The 18,595-nt window shown below is 39.4% G+C and overlaps 3 protein-coding genes across 3 annotated transcripts in view; 1 reads left to right on the forward strand and 2 right to left on the reverse strand.

Moving 5' to 3' along the window:
- nek7 (NIMA-related kinase 7) overlaps positions 1–18,595 on the reverse strand; it is a 148,353-nt gene that overhangs the window by 12,940 nt on the left and 116,818 nt on the right. The window lies entirely within an intron of this gene.
- Positions 167–6,489, reverse strand: dda1 (DET1 and DDB1 associated 1). The gene is made up of 5 exons (XM_072389207.1): positions 6,156–6,489; positions 5,530–5,610; positions 4,009–4,060; positions 2,224–2,285; positions 167–2,028 (listed from the first exon to the last, which is right to left on the reverse strand). Exons 1-5 carry the CDS (start codon positions 6,162–6,164, stop codon positions 1,924–1,926), a joined length of 309 nt encoding a protein of 102 aa, XP_072245308.1. The 5' UTR covers positions 6,165–6,489; the 3' UTR covers positions 167–1,923.
- On the forward strand, positions 8,084–17,582 carry abhd8b (abhydrolase domain containing 8b). The gene is made up of 5 exons (XM_072388664.1): positions 8,084–8,246; positions 11,103–11,906; positions 12,199–12,369; positions 12,619–12,835; positions 15,593–17,582. Exons 2-5 carry the CDS (start codon positions 11,113–11,115, stop codon positions 15,827–15,829), a joined length of 1,419 nt encoding a protein of 472 aa, XP_072244765.1. The 5' UTR covers positions 8,084–8,246; positions 11,103–11,112; the 3' UTR covers positions 15,830–17,582.

Raw genomic sequence — 18,595 nt, forward strand, 5'->3', positions numbered from 1 at the left:
TTACCTCCACCCTCACAAATGTTGAACCTTTAAAACTCAGACTTGAAATATATATATATCACCAATTTTAAAGTTGAAATTCAGCTCGTTAGTTTTGGACTACACGGAAAATGTGTGCTTCGGCACAGGACACACACATTTAAAGTAACACACAGAGAAAAAAACAAACAGTTTAAATCCAGTTTAATTTGAGCAAAGCTAAAAAGAACATCTGACTGAACACATGAGATGGGCAAGGCTTAGGGTGTAGTTCAACAGTCTATCAGAGCAGAAGCATAGTGTGGTTTTATGCTTGAAAAACGGGGTATTTACACTGTATGTAGGAACCACACTGTCAACCCACACTGCAGCATCGACTGACAAAAGAACAGGAGGCTTCAATGCGACTGCTGGGCAGTGATAAGAACATTTACCAAAAAGATGAGCTAATTTATTCAGCGCTGCAGTCTCTTGACACCAGTAAAAACTGAATGAGGGGAACAAGGCAGGATGGTGACTGCACTTTCCTGTGCATGCTTATTGTGCATTCTATGGCTGAAAATATAACACCTCTTCAAACCCCCCACAGTTATCCAAGCAAGCTCTCAGACAAAAACCTTCTCGGGACTGTCACTAGACAAGGTGAACAGTGCAGCTAACAGGACCCTGAGCTGGGGTCTAAACCATGATGGCAGGTTGCAAGGCCTCTTGGCTGATGCCTTCTAAATTCACACAAGACAACACCACAACCCCATCACTCCTTCAGTTTTAGAAATGGTCCTGGAACATAACATCCTGCTGTGAAACAGTCAACATGCAAGGCAAGATAACATCCACAGGCCATTTGGGTGCTTCTCTTTATTACAACAAGGGGCTCCTTCTAATATATCCATGGGCATGTTTTATTTAACAAAAAGGCAGACACAAACATACTCAACTGGATAAACTAATTCTGGTACTGGTAATTATTTACACACAACACAAAGCATTCCTTTCCCTTTTCCTTATGTCACTTTAGAGATTTCTCTTCAATAGCTGTGCTGTTACCAAGTTGTGCAGCTGAAAATGCATTCTCACATTTAATATTTTCATATTTATAATGAACTTTTCCTTCCTTTTCCAGGTGCATATTTCGCTAGAACAACTAAGACGTTTGAGAACGTCACACTTTCACTAGCCTCAATTAGCCAGAAGATGGTGCTAGATGTACAAATACTTCTCAGGAACGTCAACAACATTTATCCTACAAGCACAGCTCCCAGAATAGAAAGCCAATATCAATATTCACCTTAAACATACACTTCAGACGGGCGAGGGCGGGGGGGGATTCAGGAAGAGTTGGCTCTACTTTGTGCTCTTGGTCACAGTGCATTCTTGGTTCTGTAGACTCAGTGTGGAGAAATGCTGCAATGCCCCCATGTGGTTGCAGTGGGCAGTGAAACTGAGAGGGTGGGCACTGTGGCTGGCAGGAAGCTCATTGCCATACATAAACAAGTTATAATAAAATTAAAACGGTAACAAAATATTCATACAGATCAGAGCAGACTGTCCAGATGACAGAAGGCTACACAAATTATAGCTTTTAAAAGTAGTGTCTGACTTTATCTGTCGAGTCCGTCTCTCTTAAATCTACTCACTTCTTCAGCTGTTCACTCACCTCACACATACAGTACAACACACGATACGCACTCACAGCTCAGCATGCACACAAAAACATACATGTATGCCGACCCACAGGGAATAGTCAACACGAATAAAACCCGAGAATAAAGTTCCCACCCGTACAACTGCTGTTGTTTTCCTTCCACTGAATGCATCCAGCCATCACGCTTTTTTTTTAGTTTTTTTTTTAGGTGGGGTTATTCTTTGTTTTTCTTAGTTTATATTGGCTACACTCTGTATGCACAAATACACATATATTCTCTTCATCGTACACACACATTTTTACGAATCCTCATTCATCTCTTGACTATCTGTCCTGGCGATCTTCCGTGGGGGTGCTGGGCTGTCGCCCTCACCTTGCTCCTGTTCCCTTTTCTTTGCTGCATTCTGTTTGACACAAAACATTTCACAGCTGTTAGTCAAGTCCCAATTATCTTTTAGTAATAACACAACAGAGAACCAGTGATTATTCATTCTTATACACCACTCATGCCTAATTAGGACCTAATATAAATGTCAATGACCTGTCAATAAATGACATTATTCTTAGGAAAAAAAGGCTTAAAACAAGCTCCTGCTGACCTTTTTGTCCCACTGCTGATGAAGGTAACGCAGGAGGATGTTGGTTTTCTCTGTTACAATAACTATAAGGGGAAGAAAAGACAACATATTACTAACAAGTTATGCCTAAAGCTGATCAGTTTAGGGAGCCACTGAGTTATTTGCAGAAGTTCAGGAGGACGACCGCACCTGAAAGAACAGGTCGAATAAACAAACAAAAAGTTAAATCAAATAATAAAATATAGTCTTTTCTTAAGTGCTTTTCCTTGCGGTAAAGGAAAGATGTTGGGAGAAATGTGTAAATATTTTTGAAAAAGGCAACCATGCTACAAACTGGCCACACTTACACTAAGCTGATTACTCAGTAACTAGATAAAAAATGACTTCCCCATCAAGGTTGGTAATTCAATGAAGAAAAGAAGAAGCCAACAAAGAAAAAGATATCAGGAAAGGCTGCTCACATTCGCTTCGATCAAAATTAATCCCAGTAAATATGTACGTAATTATTCAACCACTGCTTTGAATGGTGTGACCACAAGTAATCATGGAATTAATAAATCCGCTTTCCTATCAAAAAAGATGGGCCTGCGTTTCCTGCTGAGCGTATGCACCTACGTCACTGCTCTGTCCAGCCGTTCCAGTCCGAGTGGCAAAACTTTCAATATGGCTGCATATTTTTGCTACTTTATCGAGGCCTCTAATATTCTTTTGCCCTTCACAATCTCGATTTGTAACACAGAGAAAAGATTTGAACCTGGGGATCAACAGGCCTGCTGAGGACCTGGGGAACAAAGGAAAAACTTTTGTAATATAAACCCATATAAACATGAATAATAAACTTCATTTCAAACCCATTTGGAGCAAACTTGAAATGTTATGTCTCTTTCTGTACAAATTCCACAGGTAGAAGAGACCTGTTAAAGTTCCTATAAGGTTGTCATGACTAACTAATAGTTAACTCTCACCCACCAACCAGACCAAAGGAGCGATGTTAAATATGTTTTAACCATCAAACACAAAAACTTTGATGTTGTTTCAGACACTAATGGGAGATGCTCAATAGCTTATCACATCTATGATTTGTCAAATTATCATACAATTAGGATTTTTACTCAGAAAACTAGCATAGCAGACACAAGCAATTAATTGCAAATCTACTTTTCTAAGCCTGGATTCTAGTTGTTTCTGCACCTGACAGAAAGCCATTTGTCTGTACTCTTTACTCTTTAGAAATTCTTTCGAATTCTGTTGGACTTCACCAATTTAGATGTGTTTTCTATGTTTCCCAGTCCACAGCTATTGAGCATGCTGTCTTTTGCCATTCAGTGGCTAAAAATGGGTGTAACTCAAGTGAAGTCACGTATCTGAAACACTGCATGCAGTTCCTCTATGCTGGAGAAAATAAAGGAAGGAACAAAAGTTTCTTTACTTAACATTTATACAATTTGATCAGCTCTTAATATGTCATTTGGATACTTCCAGGTTATCTGACTTGGTTAAGAACCACGTTAAGCTAAATAAAGGAAGAAAGAAAGGAAGGAAGGAAAAAGGCTAATAAACTACACCTTTAGTAATCTGTCAAGCCCCACACTCTCCTCCCTCTTCTTGATGCCCTACAAGCGTTTCCCCACATTGTTTCTCATCAACATCAGACATGTAATACATTTAATAAACATGTACGTCTCTTTAATAGTCAGAGTCCTAGCTCATTAATCAAATATTTGGTGGAAACACAAAGGCTTTTCTAAATGCATCTTTACTGTTAATTCATCGTTTGATGTTCTCTCAGACCTTTGCTATACTCACTCTGTTCAGAGGGGTATTCACGTGTTGGAAGGTACACAGAGGGCCTTCGATTCTGTACAAAAAAAAAAATCAGAGCTTATAAATTATAGTTGGTCCTTTTTCTTGTGCATGCTCATATTGATACTGCGAGGTCTTCAGATATTAACAGTTATCTGTATCCAATACAACTACGTGTACAGTACAGTCATTGTCACTGTGCATAGAAAGCTACAGTTAGTTATAGTGTTTATGAGCTTAAAGGTGCTGACTGTCAACTTTAATTCTGAGTGTATCTACATCAAATCATAAAGAGAAGGTTTAGAAATCACAGCTTTGATATATAGAACCATCTTTTTCAGGGGCTTTTTCTAATTAAAATTTTAAAAAAGTAGTTTGTCTGTGCACCTAGTTCTGTCTTCAGTAACTGAAATGCAGGTTTATCAGATTCAGATGTGATGACTTATCCATATCAGAATTTTCTATTTCTTTACTTCAGAAAGGCTTTGGTTGTTTACACTATATGATTTTGGTCACTGTCCCTCTGTTAAGTGCAGAGCAATCCAAACAACTTTGCTGCATTTGGCTGAATCAAAGGAGTTTATCTGTGCACTTCAGAATACATCCAGCTGCGTCGTCTTCTGTCACAACATCAACAGATAAGGGGGACCCAGCGCCAGTGGAATGCATGCATGCCCATGCCATCACTCAGTCTCCCAACTGTTTTAATGATGAGCTTTTCTAAGACTTCTCCATGCAGTCCCTCCACCCACGTTATTCTGATAGAACTTGTTTCTTCTGTTCAAATATTGCTTTTTCAGAGTTGCTCTGGCTTTTTAAGTTCATAGGGTTTAATAATAGTTTTCACCTTGTGGTGAACTCAGTGTATTTTCTACTGCGAAGTCTTCTCCTTCAAAAATCCTGTGATCATCCACCAATGTTGTCTTCCATGAATGTGAAGGCGCTTTTCTACAGCAGATCTCAGTAGTGCATTTTTTCTTTCTCAGAAACAATCAAACTCTTCATCTGGACATTCATAACATTACCTCTATATCTCGGAAGGATGGGTTTTACTGTTGGAACCTAAAGATGACCCTATTTCTCTTTCCCTGAGAAAACCTTTGAGTGATCTTAGATCCCAGCAACAGCTTCTAAATACAAATGCCACAATCGGAAATACATCTAGACAGTTTTACTAAATTAGGTTATGACAATAGAGCAGTCCACACTTGCCCATGGAAGATCATTTGAGTCAAATGTCTGACCAACATTTGTGCCCCTGAAAGGGAGGGTACTATATATTAAGGAGTAGTAACAAACTCCTTGCCTAAACTCTGTATTTTAAGACCATATTGGTTAAATAACTGTGACTCACATTCTTTAATATCAAATAAAACAACAATAATTGTATCAGTGTCCAAATATATGTAGTTACTTAACTGAAATTTCACCAAAGGAGATTTTTTAAACAAATATAAGAGCATTTGACTTTCCTCAGATTGTAACATCTTAACCAATACATGTATTGCAAAGTATGCTACTTACAGATGCTTTACAAACAGAGTCTGCATGGAACCTGCTGAAGTTGCTCTTATTGTAGACTGGAAGTCCTTTCAAGAAATCAGCCTGGGGGGTAAGAAGATGATATTATTAATATTATTATCAAAGCCAGCAGCTCTGGTTTATTTTATCTTTTAGTAACCGAACACCACACTGCAGGTCTCATAACATCTGTGATGTCTTTCACGAACCTCCTGCTTTTAGCAGGCAGACTGAGGTTATTTACCTAATTTATCCTTATTGTTTGATAGCAATCTAGGTGTCAAAGATTTCCATATACAAGCGGATATCTACAAATTATTGCAGCCACAGTCAATGCTGGGCGTTACCTCATCTTATCAAACCAGACTCGCTAAAAGGTACCCATCTCCCCAACTCGCCCCCTGCAACGTCAAAGCTGGGTGTGTGACAATGTAGAGCAAGTGGTTTCGAATTAGCCGGAAAGAGTCGAATAGTTGAGAGCACAAATCGATGCCGGCTTGGCCTGAACAGGAGGTGCAGGTGTGGCGAGCGGCTAGCTAACACTTAGCCAAAGTTAGCTAGCTAGCTATTACCATATACTCTGCAGTACTGCTGAAGCTAAGGCTGCAAGCATGTCGTGTGATAAGTACCTTCTCCATGTTAATGGCAGAAATTTCCAACGTCTTATTACCAACTTGTGGGTTTGACTTGTCGTTTGTTATGCTGCTAGTGATGGCCGCGCTAGCTTACAGGCTAGTTCACCGAGACAGCTAACCTGACGGGTCCTCTTGGCAAAGAAAACAGCAACCTTCACGCACAAGTTGTTGTTTCCATAATATATCCCAGTATCTAGTAAAAATGATACCACACTTATAAAAAAACAATCCAAACTGTCATTCCATGAGATCGCAAACTTATTCACACAGGACTTCTTCGGCTAGCATGATGGCTAGAAGGCAGCGATGTTCATTTGACCACGCCCTTAGAGCTACCATTGGCTTACCCCTTCTCCCACGTGCTGCAAGCTTTATCGAGGAGCCAATCATTATACAGAACACAATTTAGCCCCTCCCTAAAGTGTTGACCTCTCTATTCCACATGATAAGCTTCTATGAAAAACAAACCCAACTCATGATGTGATACTATGTTAAGTATTTTATGTACATGTACTGTCTAAATGTAGTGATCTTTATCAGTATGTACTGAAGGCAGTGAGGAACTATTATCATCTTCTATTCTCTTCGATAAGAAAAAATATTCAGCTGTGTGGGAAATATACTTTTTTTCAGGAATATGTTGTGAAAACAAAGATTTAAAACATTTGACAAGACATAAACTCACTGAGAAATATTATATTATTCGGACGATAATTGATGGAAATTTCCAAAGGAATCTAATTGCACGATTGGGTTTGATAGCTATGTGGTGAGTTGATCTTACTAAGGGATGCTTTACATCTAAAGAGAAGTGGCTTTATATTTCATAAATAAGGAGATTCAAAGATATTAAAACCATATGATAGTAGAGTATCTTCAAAGAAGATTTGAAGGAGAATTGCTAAAGTCTTGCACTTTTGGTTTTACTTGAAATTTACTTGATCTTATAATTTCTGTCCATCTTTGTGACCTTAATATTCAACATGTATGCACTTTCAGCTACGTATGTCACTGTACTAAACAACGATAAAGGCTTAATAATATCAACACCATAGCTTGAGTGGGAAGACTAACTGCCACCTTGCAAGTAGTTACATAGCAACAACAGCCATAGCAACCGCCGCAGCACCAGCTCATTATAATGCTGGAGAATAAAATGCTGACTAGATGTAGGGAATATCCCTCCATGGTAATCTTAGCAAATTTGGGTTGTATGGTTTAAATATTAATTTTTAAAAAAAAGTTCAAAACCAAAAAAGCAAAGAGCATCATATATGAATATAACTGATCTTAGATGACAACGCAACTACATTTAAAGAATTGTAAAAATATTGTATTGCAGCTAACTAAATTTGATCATACAAAGTTTTCTATACAAGAAGTGTTTTGCATAACCTCTGGCCACAAATCAGTTTGTCTGGTTTTGTACATATGTAGAGCAAAAGCAGTAAATCAAAACATAAATGACTAAATGACATTTAGATTAATGCACCTGTGGTAACATTTATGATGGCCAGGTGGTGTGGAGGTGTGGTGTACAAACCTAAGAAATAAAGATGTGGACAACGTTTGATCAAATTCTCAATCTTTCACCTACATCTGAGTCTTTTTTGGAAATAAACTAATTCAACAAACCACTATTATGTTTGCAAAGCAAACAAGTGTCTTTCCTTTAATATGTCCTCTGCTTCCCCACACCACATAGCAGCAGGGGGCAGCTTTTCACGTTCACTAAGAAAATTAGGAGGCTGCAGTCGCACTAACGTTGATGGATTAAAAGAAAAAAAACGACACACGGAGGGCTCCGGTGCGTCTCTACGTCGTGTCCGAAGTTACAGCATGTTAGTGGAGGGCTGGAGTTCCACGCAGATATCTGGTTCTACCTTCTGACCCCTTAAAGAGACCTGCTGTCAGCCGGCCGGCCGCCATGTGGCGGCTGCCGCCAGGACAACAAAATCCAGATGAATTAGATTATTGGATTGGCAGCAACAGATTATAGCTCTCTTTCTTCCTCGATGCTACATAAGAAAACCGCATCAATCTGATCATATACTTGAAGTTTAAGGAAATATAGCCTTGATAAAGGTAAGTATTCTGCTTCATTGTCGCGTATTTCTTTTGTTTTGCTCGGACTGTTATTGGTTGAATTAGATAGTTTTCGGATCTTTGACACGAGGGGAAATGTATTGCACTATCAAGCTGAGCAGCAACTATTCAAGACTAACGAATTATTGAATGTTTGGTGTTAACGTCTCGCATGATGTTTTATTTATTGACACATTTTTTTGGCCTACACTGAAAGAGAAAAAAGCTTCGAGCACCTGCCTCACACTGTGCATCAGACCAGTCTATTCAAGCCGTATTTATTGTTTCAAGCGAATAGATGGAGCCTGCACTTTAAACAGGCTATTGTACCAACCAAACAACTGCAGCTGACTTTAAAATGCTTATTTTTTCTCTGTTGACAACTGTGATATTGCTTAAAGTGGTGTCATATTATCAGATGGGTCATAACGACTTTGTTGAATGGATGTAATACACAGTCCATTCAGTTTTACCAGAAATATCATAAACTATGGCACAAAATATGTTGATACTCAAAGAAATTCACACAAATGTAAACAATGTTTAGAACCTACTCTGATTGTAACCATAGCTACAGTGTGTTGACAAAAACTTAAATGGATAACTCAGATGATTTACTATGCAGCACATGATAATCTACAAACTGCTAATGGCCCACACAGTTTATTTGAAATGATGTCATACACCTGAAATTGCTCTGACTTAAAAACACTGTATGACATGCACTTGGCAAGCCTGGTTCCACATCAACAGTGAACCTGCTGTAGTTGTTTTAATCCCCCTTTTCTGGGCACCCAGTCCCAGTTGTGTTATGTAACAGTCTGATGCAGCCACTGACAACAGCAGCCATGTAAAACCGCAGCAGGAAACAAACAGGGCATTAAAAGCAGTATTTCATCAAATTAAGTCTAAACAACATAGTGAAGAAGATGGACCCCCACAGTTACAAAACCTATCTTTGGGATATGTTGCGGGATAAAAACAAACAAACAGTGGCAATAGAAGATAAATACATCCAGGTGTGATTCTGTGTAACTGTCAGGTATTGTTTAAAAGGAGCCCAAGGGCTGTTTTCCAAAGTCTATGGAGTCCTGAGTGGCCTGCACCAATTATGACCTGATTTGTTACCATTGGACCAAGTCACTACAATGTAAATGTGCTTAAAGACATTATTTCTGTTCAGTCAAACTAAAGATTTGATTGATTTATGATAAGCCACACAAGTTATCACTGTCAGTATGCAGCATGCTTTTATCACAACCTCCATTAAGGTGTTGGGTGACAGGTGAGACAGATACTTTTTAGTAATTGTGCTAGACACTGATGTTTTACTATAAACATTTGCTGCAATTGTGCTTTTTGTTTATATGAAAAACTGCTAAATTTGCATTTTAAATCATGGCATATATGTGCAGTAAAGTGCAGTATAGTAAAGTTAATTCTAATATCTCAGGTGGGTGAAAGAAGTCAAGCAATTGGGGGAGGGTTGTTGCTGTAGGGCATAAATCTCTGTGTATTATGTTTCATATAAATGGTCACTAACAAAAAAACTGTCAACATAAGACTTTTAAGAACACAAATGTCTACTAAAATGATTTTAATGTTTTTAATGATTTTTAATTTTAAAATATCGTGAGGGTTGGACGAGTCGCCCTGTCTGATATCAAAATGGCCTACTCAGCGTACTCTTGTTAGCACACACAGCACTGCAGAACACTGCTGTGGGGAGAGAGGATGTGCAAGTATAAGCAGAAAGAGCATGAAAATAGCCTGCAAAGCTGGAATGCTGTATTACATTGTGCCCATAATCCCCAGATGAAAACAGTAGCTGATGGATGACACCGTTTACCGAAAGACGCAACAACTCACGCTGTGGATAAAACTGTCAGAGCACAGTGTCACTGTTTTCATCAAGACAGTGGAGAGGCAGATTTGTTGCATGGACTTAGAGAGACAGAGAGTTTAATCCCCTCTAGTTGGGAGGGAGGAAGGTAGGATAATGCCACCAGCTGAGAGACTTGCAGACCATATCAGGTGTTGCGCTGCTGCTATGGCTGATAATAAACTAAAACTGTATTTTTTGGATACCTGTGTTCTGTATGAAACTTATACTGCAGACTCCTCTTTCTTTGGAATATTTACTAACTAAAATTTTGAATAAATTTCAAAAGAAGCAATTTGGAGTTCGTGAGGAGGTTAATTTGGTGGTGGCATGAAGTAATAAAATATCTGTTGTATCTAAACCATGGGTTCATTACCATTTCTGCTAATTTATTCTTTGAATTTTGTGTTTTATGTGTTAGCTTTAATGTACAATACTCAAATGTCTCATTTCTTACATAAATATATATATATATATATACTTCTGAAAACATACTTGGTAGACAGTGCCGTTGTTAACTGGTTGGTTGTCCCGTGGATTTGACTGGCAGTATTGCAGTGTGTGCTGCTGCAGAGCGAACACATGGTGGACAGCTTTAACTCAGGGAGCTATTACTGTCTGAGGCTATTAATAACACTAAAGGCCTCTGAGGAACGATGCTTAGAAAATCACAAGGCTTTGAGTTGTAAAAAGGTGCCAGACCGTACGGGCTTAAGGCTTGTTTACCTTTTTGATTGGTAAATTTTAGGAGCACATTAAAAAAAGACTATTCATTAAGATAGTGTGATATATTACATATTCAGAGTGATAACTAAATGATAACTAAATGATTTTGATTGTACAAAATACACATTTGATGTAAATACATTTTTTGTGTACAACTTTTAACTTAATTTGGATCACATTATTGACCTTTGTTCATGTGTCATTATGTGCTGAATTATGTGAGTTTTAATTGGCTGTGTTCCTTTCAGACTGGCAGCCATGCTGACCAGCTTTATAGAAGGTCTCCTGTGCTGCCTCACCTCAAAATCAGCCAACACTGTGGTTCCTGTAGAAACCTCAGAACCTGCAGACGGCTACGAGTTTGTGGAGGTAAAACCAGGCCGGGTCCTGCGGGTTCGACATATCATCCCTGACAGGCCGATGGTGGAGGAACCCACTCAGGGAGGGAGTGTTAGCTGCAAGAGAAAAATCACAGTGTACCGCAATGGACAGCTGTTCATTGAGAACTTGGGTGAGACGGCTAGTGCAGAGCTGAAAACCTGCCAGAACGGAGAAACAGAACCAAACAGCACTGTAGAGGTTGAACTGACAGACTGTCGTAACTCATCACCACCTGTCAGCATTCCTGAGTCCCGCTCAGAATCTGTCACAGCTGGAAACAACGGAGCATCTGAAACAGGAGCAGCAGGAGAGGCACCTGCAACAGGACCAACTGACCAGTCCCAGCAACCCAGGAAGCGCAGGCGGAAACCCAAGCGCACTGTGGTGATTGACTGTGAGAGGAAGATATCGGCCTGTAAAGAGACACATTCAGACCTGGCTTTGTTCTTCATCCATGGGGTGGGAGGCTCGCTAGATATCTGGGGTAGCCAGTTGGACTTCTTTTCTCGCCTTGGCTACGAAGTGATCGCTCCAGATCTGGCAGGCCACGGAGCCAGCTCAGCTCCACAGATAGCTGCCGCTTACACTTTCTATGCTCTGGCTGAAGATATGAGGCTTATCTTCAAGAGATATGCACGGAGGAGGAATATTCTCATAGGGCATTCTTATGGGTAAATTTAAGATCACAGCATTCACACAAAATGCAATGGAACAGAAAGAGATCATACAAGAGGGTTCAGAAAACCCCTCGTTGAAAAATATGAGTTAGTCCCTCTTACACATTTTAAATTTGTACATAAAGTTAAAGTAAAAAGTTTTCTTCTTGTACAAAAAGCCAGAAAGTGCAATATGAGCTTGTTATGCTTCTAGATCAATCAATTTCATGAAAGACGATAACCACGACAGGATTATCAGGTCTCTTCCAGTTTATTTTGTAACCAGCCTTGTGTTCTACTTGCTCAGTGTGTCGTTCTGTACGTTCCTGGCCCATGAGTTTCCTGACCAGATTCACAAGATGGTGATGATCAACGGTGGTGGTCCCACAGCTCTGGAGCCCAGCCTGTGCTCCATCTTCAACCTGCCCACCTGTGTGCTTCACTGCCTCTCCCCACTGCTGGCCTGGAGCTTTCTCAAGTAAGAGAGGTGTTCCCTGCTATTCTGAAGTCACAGTAAAACACCTAGAAGCCAATTCACAGGGCTTTAATTGTTCTTCTGAAGTCCATAATTTATCTTCCCCATGAGCCCAAATAGAAGTGGTTAAGATTTTGACCTCCTTAACCAAGAAGCTTAAATTAAATTGACACAATCTATTCCAACTGATCTTTAAACTCAGCTGGTTAGCATATATCGTACCTAAGATAAATCTCTGCTCTGCCTCTGCAGGGCTGGCTTTGCTCGGCAGGGTGCCAAGGAGAAGCAGTTGCTGAAAGAGAACAATGCCTTCAATGTGTCGTCATTCGTGTTGCGTGCCATGATGAGCGGGCAGTACTGGCCAGAGGGGGACGAGGTTTACCATGCTGAGCTCACCGTGCCCATTCTGCTTGTTCATGGCATGCACGACAAGTTTGTCCCTGTTGAAGAAGACCAGCGAATGGCAGAGGTACGGAGGCTCAGCCCTCTCAAATTCCTGCAATATTCCCCTAAAATGCATGTCCAGCACACAAATTAATACATTTCAAAAAGCAGGGAAATACTTATATATATAGTACATACCAGTTGTGCTCCTTTACTGCTGGTGGAACAGGGATGTCCTTCAGGGTCCACTGCTCATCTACACCTTTGACCCTCCGCTGGACTGCGTCCTCTCCACAGAAAACCATCTCTTGTGTCTCCACTGTTTCCACTGGACGAACAGGGTGGAGTCGTTCCTCAGCTAACAGACACTCCCTGTGATTTGGAGTTCAGGCTGTTTGTTTTGGATGGTCCCACGTGCCCAGATCTTTTGCTTGAGCAGGTCACAGAAAAGCATTGGACTAATGTAAAAATTGTCTACAAAAGGTTTATACCCAGTGCCCAGTAGGTTGGTGTTGACCAGCTGCATTACAGAGTCATAACTTAACCCATTCCCGCTAAGTACTTGTGATCGTCCTTCATAAACAAAAAAGTCCCAAGTATAGCTGTTAGATGAATCTGCAAGAACAAAAAGCTTGTAGTCCCAGCATACAGGCTTGCTCTTCATAAACTGCTTCAGGCCAATGCAGCATTTTGATGCAACCATGCACTCATTGATGGAAATATTTTGAGTGGGGTGATAATAATTATTGCATGCATTCCTCAACTCACTATAAGTGGGTTTGATTTTGCACAGGTGATCTTATGCTGCTGTTGCCCTCTTCTGATCATTAGAAGCATCCTCTGCCCTGCTGCTAAGATGCAGGGACCAGCAATCTTAGGACCAACTTTTTATACATCATAACTTTTTTGTTATTGAGGGAATGGAAGGGTATACAGTTTTCCCTTTCTCCAGTAGTACAAATCCCATATATATAACCAAAGGAATAAAACAGAACATGCCCTGTGAGGAAGTCCCAGTCCATGGGGCAGTTGGTGTTGAGATGTGTGTGGCACCAAACTCATTTATGTTCCAAATTGCTGTAGTTTGGAGTTTGTAAAAAAAATCTGGAATGCTGTGTATGATGAAGTGGAATTAAGCACAGGTCCAGGTGGACATTGGGACATTGAAGATGGGTTGTAGAGGTGTAATGTCTTGAACCCCAATATCATTCCTGCAATCTTCAGTCACTTCTGAAAATCCGACTTGACCGCTGCTGTACTTGGCTCTCTCCTTCCCTTTCTTCTCCCTTGACCTCCTCCTCTTGCTTTTCTTTTGCTTTATTCACCTTTTCCAGGTGAGAGGCAATTGGGTTCTTCTTGTATTTTGTTCAACTCTGCTTTTTGAGGAAGTAACGCCTTAAGGGAGGTCATGCATCCAGCATCCAAATAGGGAAACCCATCTTTTTAAATCATGTTATAGTATGTACCAAGAGTGGAAATTGAAGATGACAAAAATTAACCTGCTAGCATTGGAATCAATGAAGTAAACATATGATGGCCTGAAAAACAAGTGTTTCCGAATCAATCAGTCATATGCAGAGAAGAATTGTATCTTTAAATCTTTCCATACCTGTTTCTTGTCAGATAAAGACACTAAAAATGCTCCATTTCATGAAATAAATTAAAATATCTGGAAGCAAGAAAATCCAAAAAAATATATATGTTTACAGAAACAATGACATTCACTTAACTACACCTTATTTTAAACAGATATCCCCAAGTAAAACCCACCCTCCTTCCAGTTCTCTACTGAGTATTTTAGCATAATTTAGCTGCAGCTTCCAGCATCTTTCTTTAGCTATAATGTAAGACTTGGTATATCGCCTCTACATCCACATGCTCAAACCGATTGGGATTCTTCAGAGGATCTCCCAGTCTTATACGTTGTACCGTTTGGGTCAGATGTGAAAAATGTAATTGGTCTACATCACAGTGTATAGCCATAGATAACAGAAGTTTTCCTAAGAAGTCGCTCCCCACAGCATCCATGTTGTTATTCTGCTTATCTTTGACTTCAGTGAATGGAGAATGATTCAGGCACATATGTTGTTGGTTCTCAGTCCATGCAATAACAAATATTTTTAGGACTCTGTGGGTCCTCAAGGATAAGGGTCTTCTATTTACAGCTTTCTTTTCTGCTGCACCGAAGTGGGTTAATAAATGTAATGCAACAAAACTGTAGTGAAGGGTTTTGCAGAAGTGCTTAAACTATTGGGGCAGCTGTAGCGCAGATGTTAGACTGGACAACTGAAAAACTAATTGTAAAACTCTTTGTGGAACTAAACAAAGGTTTAAAAAATGCCACATAAGTGAGGTCCATTTACCACTGCGTTGAATCACTGCCCCTGACGGTAAAACAATCCCAGAGGATCAGTCCAGCCGCATGCTTAACAGTTCTAGAGGTTTTCTTTTTAGGAAATTCTACACCCTTTTACCAGACACACCTTAGCTTATTGCACCAGAAAGTTCTATTTTAATTTCATCAGTCCACATGACTTGTTTTCACAATGTGCTACACTTACCCAACAGTGCACCACCACGAAAGAGCCTGCCAGATCTTCCTGATGGTCTTTTATAGTCAAACAGGGGGTTTAATTTTCTTTTATAACAATGAGTAGTTCTCTTAGAATGTTTGTTTGATTGTTTTATGACATTGAAATCTAATGAAATATCTGCCACATGTGCAGCAGTTTACAGATCTGGAACTGGGCTATGATGCCACAAAAAGGAAAGTGGCTGTATTTTGAAATTTAAACAACATCGGTTTTTTTTCTTTTAAAAATTATTATTTCTTTTTTGTCAGATCCTCCTAATGGCATTCCTGAAGGTCTTGGAGGACGGTAGTCACATGGTCATGATGGAGTGTCCCGAGGCTGTCAACACACTCCTGCACGAATTCTTACTATGGGAACCAGCCACTCCTCCACCACCAAAGAAAGAGCCCAAAACCCGTCCAGAAACTGCCAAAGCTCACACTGACAACACCAGGGCTGTAACTGAGCCCGCCAAGGTCCGGCCTGCGACTGCCAGGCAAATCTAATTAAACAAAGGAGCAGCCAGAAAAGCAATAACTGAAGACTAAAGCTGATTCAGACTAAAGCTGAAACAGTGGCTGTCACAGTAAATCATGGCTGGCGATGCTCTTCCTGAGGAATTGAGCTGCTTTGAGCTGCTCAAACTGGTGAGGAGCCAAGTTTATCTGAGTTAATGTGGCTGAAAGTTGGATTTATGGAGTTGGGACACTGCAGAGTTTCAGTCACTGTATGTCAGCCAAAGAGCTGAAGTGAAATGAACTGTTTAAATGAAAACAGAGATGGGTCGCTCTTCAGCTGTCAGTCCCAAAAGTGCAGCAGGAAGTGACGTGGTCGTGCCTTTAAGTGATGTTCTGAAGAATCAGGAAACAGTAACATGCAGCCACAGGGGCAGTTATAAACATCAACCGAAGCCAAGCAGCAAAAGTGATCTACTGGTGTGTTTTTTGCCCATCCCAGAGGATGAAAAAGCAAAACAAAACAATTGGTATGAATCAATCTCCTGACTGACTGCACAAGCAACAACAGAGTTTATCCCTGGAGCAACTGGCTGCGTAGTAATTTATTATTGTACTGACTTTTTTTGTATATGAAACTGTGACATACACTGCAAGTATGCTAGGTCTGGTTACCTCTTTTGGTTACCTCTGGTTAACATCTCTCTTTCTGTCACACATTAAATATCATGACAGCAACACTGACAACAAGTGGGAAGAAGTTGATTTGTTAAAAATGAAAATTGGAACTTTTACAACCATTTTACATCTCTGAACATCTCCTACGGTAAGTGAGCAGGAACATATTTTTGTACTGTGCACCAGAAGTTTACAAAGCAAGAGGATTTAGCTTCTACTTCTTGTAGTTCTGGCATTTAACTGCATAAACGAGTAGTAGAGGATTTATTGTGTTGTGACTGAAAAAGTGAACATTTATATAGTGAGTGAAAAAAGAAGTGAAAGTAATTCTGCTGCTTCCTTGAATGTTGTCCCGTCAAGTGTGCACTGCTAAATTTAACTGAAGTCAAAGCTAATCTTCCCTGAACATCACAAAGCACGTACACATGCTGAGGTATTTAAACTATTAGAAGACGGCATGTTTTCTGAGTGTGATGCATCAGGAAAATACAGTATAAAACAGTGGTATTTACCAAATAATACATTTCAAACTGTCTCCAAGCTGCTACAACACTGCAAAGTATTTGAAAATGTTATTAATCTGGCATCATGGACATGAGATGCTGCTGTGATATTTTTGACGCTACAAGCAAAGCTGTAGTTTGTTTTTTCTCTGTTTTGAGGTTTTTCTTTTTCTTCTTTGATTCCCTAGAATCCATATTTTTCTGAGTGCTGGAAACAAGTACCAAAATACACATCTAGGCCTTTATTTTGGTTTCAATTTTTTATTTATACTACTAGTAAAGTTTTGAAAAAGACTAACACACATGAAATTCAGAAAATGTAGTCAAAAAATGATGATGGCCTTAATGTAAGTAATACACTGGGGATGTTTTTGACACTTAAGTTATGGTTTCCCATTAAAATTTGTAGAGACTTGTATTTCAAATCATTGAAGGCTGTTTCCTCAGATTTTTTAATTTTTCTTTTAAACATCTAAACCAGAAATTTCCATTTCCGTAGCACTTTCATGCACTTTATCGTAGGGCATACTTTGTAAATGAATACCTTATCTGCATATTTAAACATAGCATTTTGAAAATCTTTTGTATTAACGTAAGTAATCAATTTAGGGAGATTATAATGATATCTATTGTTTTTTTCTTTTCTAATCCAGTTCACGTGTAGCGTCTGACCTGGAACTCCTCCCTAAATTAAAATGTGACTGAATGTCACTGCTATTATTCTCTGAGAATTTGCTTCAACACTTTGTTTCCTGTGCTAAATTGCTGGTGAGAAACCAGTGTTTTGTCACTTAATTCCCCCTCTGCAGACAGCATTATTTAGTTAGATCTATGCACACAAGAGGTCACGAATTCAGCTTAGAAAAAGCACAGTACAATGACTGCATCCATGCTCAATCACATTCTGAATATATTCTATCTCAGTTTATTGTGAACATCTGTGCTGAAACTCCACAGTGCAGATAAAACATTTAGGAGGATATTAAATACTGTGACATTTTGATTGCTAAAACAATGTCTTTTGTGTATTTACAGTCTTGTTCCTTGTACTACAGTTGTTCAGTTTTTCTTTTTTTCAACATTCTCAAACCTTTGTAGATTCTCTAACACAAAAAAAGTTTAATTTGTTCAGGTGAGTGTGGATGTTCACAGATTTCACTCAGTATTTTAGGTTTTTATACATAGAATACACTTTTTATACTTTATTTGATGGTTTTTGGTTTTTGATGGTTTCTTAGAGTTTTAAAACTATTTTTAGCAGAGAATTTGTTGAATTTATTGAAGATGCAGCTTTGATCTGAGAAATGCAGCTGACTGTTTGCTTAAGACTGTCCCGAACAAAAGGAAACTGTCCCCTTTGTATCTCGTGTCTTATATTTTGTAATTGTTTGCCTTTGACCGTGACAAACTGCTGACTTTAAAGTATTGATTTATCAAAGTAAAGAATTACATGTTGTGCGTTTTCAGCTAATTTGCCTCCTTCTTTTTCTAACATTTTTAGAGATTGTGGTTCTTGTTTTCATTCAGCCTGATTGGCGCTGCTGAATGTAAGGTCATTTATTTCTGAAAGCGCGTCTTCACATGCACATATGGGAGCTACAGATTATATATTGCCATATATCCACACAGCACACAC

The sequence above is a fragment of the Leuresthes tenuis genome, unplaced genomic scaffold (assembly GCF_036924035.1).
Source record: "Leuresthes tenuis unplaced genomic scaffold, fLeuTen1.0.hap1 SCAF_7, whole genome shotgun sequence".
Taxonomy (NCBI): Eukaryota; Metazoa; Chordata; class Actinopteri; order Atheriniformes; family Atherinopsidae; genus Leuresthes; species Leuresthes tenuis.